Source organism: Aplysia californica, unplaced genomic scaffold (genome assembly GCF_000002075.1).
Source record: "Aplysia californica isolate F4 #8 unplaced genomic scaffold, AplCal3.0 scaffold01008, whole genome shotgun sequence".
Taxonomy (NCBI): domain Eukaryota; kingdom Metazoa; phylum Mollusca; class Gastropoda; order Aplysiida; family Aplysiidae; genus Aplysia; species Aplysia californica.
In genome coordinates this window covers 53,534-61,033 of record NW_004798278.1, presented here as the reverse complement: position 1 = coordinate 61,033, position 7,500 = coordinate 53,534, and the positions used below count along the sequence as shown (strand labels likewise).

General features: G+C 40.8%; 1 protein-coding gene across 1 annotated transcript in view; it reads right to left on the bottom strand.

Moving 5' to 3' along the window:
- LOC101858675 (gamma-aminobutyric acid type B receptor subunit 2) overlaps positions 1-7,500 on the bottom strand; it is a 32,856-nt gene that overhangs the window by 5,252 nt on the left and 20,104 nt on the right. Inside the window, exons 10-15 of the mRNA XM_005111119.3 lie at positions 4,902-5,066; positions 3,888-3,989; positions 2,729-2,876; positions 2,006-2,123; positions 1,311-1,424; positions 31-156 (exon numbers count right to left, since the gene is read on the bottom strand). Of these exons, the coding sequence (XP_005111176.1) occupies positions 31-156; positions 1,311-1,424; positions 2,006-2,123; positions 2,729-2,876; positions 3,888-3,989; positions 4,902-5,066 (773 nt within the window). The remainder of the gene's footprint in view (positions 1-30; positions 157-1,310; positions 1,425-2,005; positions 2,124-2,728; positions 2,877-3,887; positions 3,990-4,901; positions 5,067-7,500) is intronic.

Here is a 7,500-nt window from a genome sequence, read left to right as displayed (position 1 = left end):
AAAAAGAAGACGTTTGGTTCTGCTGCTTACCACGGGTGTGCCAAAGTTGACGAGGTGTGGCGACTGCGGCGAGACGAGGGCCCAGACAGTCAGGATGATGCAGTTGAGCAACACCAGGGCCATGATGATCGCAAACAGGCTGCTATCCTTGATCATCTGGACAATAATAATGATGCACAGAACTCAAACGACCAGAACGACTATTCTTTTCTTCTTATTAGTGTTTATTTTTTCCAGGACTCTCGCAAAGGAAGAAACAACCTCAGACATGAAACGGTGAATCGTAATCGCAACATCAAAACTAAAAAAGATGAAAATAAGAATTCCAAAAAGTGCTATTTTATTCCCCATCACAATATATGGATGCGAAGGCCACTTGGGATTGGCTTCGGGGTACAGGGCAGCGATGACCAAACAGACACAATTTAGATCATTTAAGAGGCGGGCTGCTTCGACCCTGCCTGTCAGGACTGACCCGAGATAATAATGACAAAAAATGACATTCCCATAACACTCAACCCCGATTAAAGTACACAGGCTCTGAGCGCTTTACAATACAGTACAACGTAAACGCAATAAAAATGTATCTTTGACATCAACAGGTATGGTCGTTCTACGGGTACATAATAGCTCATAAATTAATGTTGCACATAAAGCCATGAGAACTACTGAGAATCAAGAGTCTGTCATAAATACCATTTTCTATGAATTACAGTTAAAGACATATTATGGTTACTTAATGGTGGCATTGCGCTGCCAAGAGTCAAATGCTCGAGGCTAAAGGGATTTGAAAACAACAACATGAATTACATATGGGCAGCTTTTTGTTTTTCTATCTCAAAGCCTACACGATATTATTTTTGTTTTATGTTTTATAGTCTGATAGATATTTTCTTTTTCAAAAGAAAGTATGGCCACTAGATCTATCCACTTCTTTCAACTGATCTTCATCAACAAATCTAATTTCCCAGAGACTGTCATCTGTGGTGCAGACGTTAGGCACTCTGCCATCGCACATACGCAGGAGATTCGAGTTCAATTTCCGTGGGGAGGAAGCGGGGGGGGGGGGGGGGGGGGGGGGGGGGGTACCAAGCATCTCTGCTTTTCTGGTGGAAAATTGTACCCGTGGGTTGGCACTAACAATCGGAATCGAAACCTGAGTCCTAAATGATCTAAACTGTGTCGATGAGGGCGACAAAGTACCTACATCTGAAAAATTGAATTCTCTAATTTTATTATTTCCAAATTCGTATCTGCAAAAGAGTTCTACAAAAAGTTGCAAGATATATTTCGCCATGGCATCTACTCACTCTTGTATTCCGCATCCGATGTCCGTGTGTAAAGATGGTGTACACTCTCCAGGTCTTGGCAAAAACGGCGCCAAAACCAATTGAAAAGCTCAGGGCCAGAAGGAATGTGTGAAGCTGTGGAATGTCAAAGGAAAAAAAACATATAGAAAAACAATACAATAGTGCTAGTTAGGCTTAGGACACGGAGTTATTAGTATGATCTAAAAGCCTGTTTACTAGCCTTGCGTTTGGTGAAAAAGAAAATACGCGTCTGCCTTGAACAGAAGTCGCGATATCTTCATTTTCGATTGAAAGAGATCGTGGCTACCTGGTGTCAAGGGAAAAATTATCGAGAAAAAGGCCACAAAAGTTTGCTGACTTACGAAGCTTTAGTGTCCTTGAAAACTGCAGCACATGTATGAGTCTTGTGACTTTGGTCAACGTTTTCAGTAAAAATCCATGCAGAACTGTGTTTTTAATTGGCATGAAATGGGATGATCCCAAAACAACCCCCCCCCCCCAAAAAAAAAAGAGAAAATCAGTAAAAAAAAAAAAAAATTAAAAAAAAAAAAAAATAAATAAAAATTAAAAATAAAAATTGCCTGACGGGTGAAAAATGTCGGTTACTTCGATTGCACTATTTAATTTATTTGAACGAGCACACGATTTCGCCCACAAGGCTACACAATTTATTCTTCTAAGGTCCTTGGACTCACCACACACGTGCCCGTGGACTCGCCCCCTGCGGGTTCAATTATGAGCACAGAACAATAGGCGATTAAACAACCGCTGAGGATGATGTTGTTGATCCTTGGCGATGACATCTTGATGATCCTGTAAATGTGGGATCAAATGTTTTTGCTAGAATCATCGTGTAAATAGAAGAGAAAAGTAAGCCTTATTCTTGATTGTTCTGTATACATTGCCGAGTTTTGTATCAACTCTGTAAATCAGAAAAATATGTGTGTATATGTGTGTGTGTGTGTGTGTGTGTGTGTGTGTGTGTACATCTGAGCGTATATATAAGTTTGTTTGTACGTGTGTGGGTGGGTGTGTGTGTGTGTGTGTGTGTGTGTGTGTGTTTATGTGTGTGTGTGTGTGTGTGTGTGTGTGTGTGTGTGTGTGTGTGTGTGTATGTGTGTAGGTGTGTGTGTGTCGAATTTTATTTTAAGAAACGAGCTACACTTTTACAAAATAACATATTATTTGAAATTTGAAGAAATGTGCTAATTGAGACTTATTGTTAACGCCCAGATGAGCGAAAGTGTATGAGTTTAACACCCCCTTGTAACACTGTAAGGTTATTTCTTTAGGGGCTGGACATCTGAATTTAACCTCCACATCCTATAAATCCGTGCCAAATAGGAAACATCGTGTAAAATGCTCTTCCTAGACAAGAAACCCAAGAACAAAACAATAAGCAAAGAAGCAGACATTACTTGTGCCTTCTGCTCATGATGTTGAACACTAGAAGCGCCAGCGTAAGGAGAATGCCGGAACAAGCTAGGAACCAGAAACAGAACTTGATCCGACCGTCAATCCTGACCACTTGGTTTACAGTAAGCACACCGTCCACTGGGACTTTTCCTGCAAAAGAAAAGACCAGGAAAACAAAGTGTCTTAGTCACATACTGTTGAAAATATTAAAGTTCTTTGACTGACCACACACGTCAGGGGAGACTACACGGCATAATCATTTGAGTGAAACGACAAGACGACTTTGTATCAGAGTTATGACCTTTACAACTTACCCAAACACAGGTATATTATCATGCTCAAGTCCAACTTAACGAGCTAGGAAGGATGGCTCAGGACAGAGATAAATGGAAGGAGCTTTATGTGGCCTATACCCCGCCACGGGTGAAAGGCACCGATGATGATGATGATGAAGTCCAACTTAGTTGTTTTGTTTTCGAAACGACCTCGAAGTGACTTAAGCTCTGTATTTTTCTGATTCCTCCAAATATAAAAAGAAGAGGGAATTCGGTTTTTATTTGAAAATACCCTGTACGCTTTTTTTTAAAGCATGTAAGCACTATCATGACGCTGTCTGTCACATCAAACGTTCTACTATTCTATCTCTATTCGCACATACGTTTCACTTTTCCATCCATCTATCCATCCATTCATCCACTCATCCATCCATTCCTTCGTCCATCCATTCGTACATCCATAGCCCATGACATTGCAGAACAATTGTTTTCGTCTTCAGTTTCCTCACTTCACCCAGGTGTGAATGGGTACCGGACCATAGTCAGCGAAAGATCTTGTCAGTATGTTAGTGTTAAACACCTATTAATAGCAGCTTGCACTATATGCTTCCCTGGAAGTTGAGAGTGTTTCAGAATGCTATCGGGCCAGGTAATAATAATAATATAGATTATAAAACGCATAGAGCTTGCTGTGAGCGGGAATTTGCCCTGTGCAAATGCTATCTATTATTAATATCATTATTATCTTTTTTATCATTATTATTATTATTATTATTATTATTATTATTATTATTATTATTATTATTATTATTATTATTATTATTATTATTGTTATTATTATTATAATTGTTATTATTATTTCAAGCTCTAAATAAAGCCTCCTTACCATTTTCCCAGATAATTTTCTCTTCTTCGATAGAACAGTTCCACTTTGTGCCTCTGGGTGGGAGAGTACATCTACCAATATCAATGAACGTCAGGTTGTCGTCTGAAAAAATAAGGGATGAGGTTGGATTAGTTTCTTAGCCGAAATCTGGAAAATAAAATTATGAAAATTGCGTTTCCCTACTTATTTACACAATAGAGAGACAACCCTTGCCCCTTCCATGATACTAAACGTAATGACCATATTTATCATTTGGAGAAGGAAGCTGAGAATATTATTTTCTGAGTGTGCGTGGGTCAGATGGGGTAGTGAAATAGATTGTAAGGCGTATAGAGGCTTGCTGTTGAGCGGGAATATACGCTTTACAAACGTTATTTAACATGTTCCAACAGGTGGGACCGTTGGCATTCAAGTTCATCTTCCATTCAAACTGGTAGAGAGCCTTTATCTCAGTTTTGGACCTGTGCCACCCGTGGCGAAGAAAAGAGTCGCCTGCATTTTTCAGAGTTGATGAGCTAGTCTAGCTGACTAATAAGGTTGATGAGTTCTTGTATACTTCAAGTCGTGTGTGGTTGGCGGGTGTCTGGTGTCGTTTGTTTAATCTGTCCAAGCCAACTTCTATCGAATCCTTATCTCTCCTCCTTTTCTTTTCTTTTCATGTTACTCTCCGAGAAGAGCCAACGACGAAAGGAAAACAGAGGAAAAACAGAGGTTCGATCCTTCTCACTGACATGCAAGCACTGTGACAGAATCTGAGCTTCAAACATTGGAATAATTAGCCATCAAAGAAGCTGCATTAAAGACAACTTTGACACCGTCTTAAGATAAACTGGCCGTCAGCATAGGCAAAAAGAGCCGTACTCTCTCTAGTAACACCTCTAACTTTTAAAATATTTATGGTCGATTAGTGTTGCAAGTGAATCTCTTACTGAACGTAAACTAAACAAAATACTTCAAGTCAGCACGATGCCAGAAATAATAATTGTAACAAAGGTAAAGATAGACAACTGGTACCGTTGAGAAATCTGGAGATGAGGATTCCAGGCGTTCTCTCCCCTCTTTCGTTAAAGGAAAAGGGTCCAGACAAGGCTGAAAATTTCACGTTCTGCATGTGAGACTTCATCAGTTGGAAGAATGTCTCGTTGTGATAAGAATAGTCTCCCAATCCGCTGTTAGGATCTGAAAACACAAGGAAATCGGTTTAATTTTAAAAAATTAAAGTTTTAAGTTTTGTTTTAGTTTTAGTAAGAGTTTTTCAGAATTGTAACACAAATAGGTCACAGTGCCAAATTTTAAAGGTGTTATTAAAAAGCTGCATACACAGGAAATAAGTAGGAGAGCAGATAAGTACGATAGATGTTTGATAGGAAAGAAGGAGCATACTAGGCTAGAGCTCCAGCAAACTACCCAAATAGGTAAAGTATAGCCCATCATTGTAATGCACAACACCTAATGGGAAACAGTTGGGGCCATCGTGGGGGGCATGGTGGGGTCGCAGCTACGTCATAGAGGAACAGAAACCTGTGGGCTGTGATTGTCGTTGTGCTTGAAGACGAGGGAAGGGCGGGGGGTGTTATTTTTTACTGCTACTGGAAAAAAACAACCGTTCTCCCTCTTTTTTCCAAGACAGTTCTTCTAAGGCAGATCTCATTTTTTGGTACGTGTTTTACGGCAATCGCAACTGCATAAGGTTTTATTATGAGCGCGCAGGACACTTCAAACTATTTCAGGCACATCTCAGGGTATTTGTAAAGCAACAAAACAAATTAATTTGCTCGCCAATGTAACTAATTCAGGGATATTGTCTTTCAGACAGACATACTATTTGTGCCGGGGGGGGGTTTCGGAAGTGATATTTGTTTAATTGGACAGGAGTTCTTTCAAATTGTATTTTAGAGGGAAGGGAGGTAAGAAAAACTATTCAATGTTCCTATCCAAGTGGGCTTGTATTGGTTCCCCTTCCACTTACCTGGGCGTTCTAAAAGGGTACAAAGCGCCCACGAGCCTTTCGAGTTCAAGCACGACATATGCAAATGCGAAGTTGTCCGCTGACTTTAATTGAGGGAGAGACAGAAGAAAGAGACAGAGAGGAGAAAAGAGGAGAAAGAGAAAGAGAGAGAGGGAGAGAGGAGAAAGAGAGAGAAAGAGAGAGAGAAAGAGAGAGAGAGAGACAGACAGACAGACAGACAGACAGACAGACAGACAGACAGACAGACAGACAGAGACAGAGAGGAGAAAAGAAAAGAAAAGCAAATGTGGGAGGTTCGGAGCACCCCCTCCCCTCCCCCACCCCGTTTTTTGCACCCAATCAAAATAAGGGAAAAGACATTTGCATACTAACACTTGCAACTACGTGTATACCGTGTTACTTACATGTATACCCATCCGCGTCTGTCGCTTAGCAGCGTAAATGTGTTTCTGTGTCACACGCAGAAGACATGAGTTCAATTCTCGCGCTGGGAGCTATTATTTTTTATCACGTATCTCCGTCTTTCTGCTCAGGCGCTGTACCCCTCTTAGCCTGGGGTGGCCTTACCAGCAGAATTGAAGCTGCACGTTTCCTAAAGAATCATGATTTTAAATACTTGATAAAAAGAAACTCGGGGTTCTCGTGGTCAAGAGGTTACGGTGTTCGCCTCTCATTCAATAGGTCCCGGGTTCGAATCCCGACCACCAATGAAAATTTTCTTCTCTAAAATTGTCTCCATTCACCTCCTTTCCTGCTCTCGAACAATATTCTGTCGTCCTCTTTCGTCTCTACTTTCTGCCTCCACCCCTTCACCTCTTTGCCCCCTTGCCCCCTCCACTGGGCTCCTGACTCTTTCTGCAGCCTTTCTACTGCTACTTCTCGGTTCCTTCCTATCGCTGTCTTTCAGCCACACCCCTGATCTTATGGTAGGTATGGTTTAACACCTATCCTTCTCGGATAAGGGCAGAAAATATCGCAGGTCCTGTGTGCAAGTTGCGCCCTTTAAAGATCCCTTGGTGGTCCAGTATCGATAAGAGTAGGCTTCAGCCGCCACCCGGACAAAATTCAACATTAATAGCATTTAATCGTTTCATTTATCATCATCATCATCATCGAGTGCCAGATCTGCGACAGACATCGGCGAACGTAGTTCTCCATTCATTTCTTTTCTCGGATGCTCTTAAAAAAGCTATGTTTCCCTGATCTTTCCCTGTCACCCACTTGTTCAAGTTCCCCAAGTAGGTTGCTTTGGGCCTTCCCCTGCCTCGCTTGCCCTCAATCTTGCCAGTGAGAGCTAGATGTTCAAGACCCTTATGTCTATTCAGGTGTCCTGAATTTCATTTATACTTGTAGAAAATAAATGTTTAGAACTTATGATACAGCTATCCATCTAAATAGTCAGTGTAAGATTAATGTAAGATGATTTATCTTGCTTTAGTGTTCGAACATCTCCTTATAAGAGTGTGGAAACAGAATATAACGTCCGCTTAATTGGTCTTGGGCTTTTTAATTATTTTTTTTGGTCATTGTTTTAGGAGGGGGGGGGGCGGTGTTGTTGTAGTTGCTTTTGTTGTTTGTTGGTGTTTTTTTGTCTTTTTTTGTGGTGGTGGTGGTGGTTTTTTCTTCTCTTTTTCTTTTTTTTTG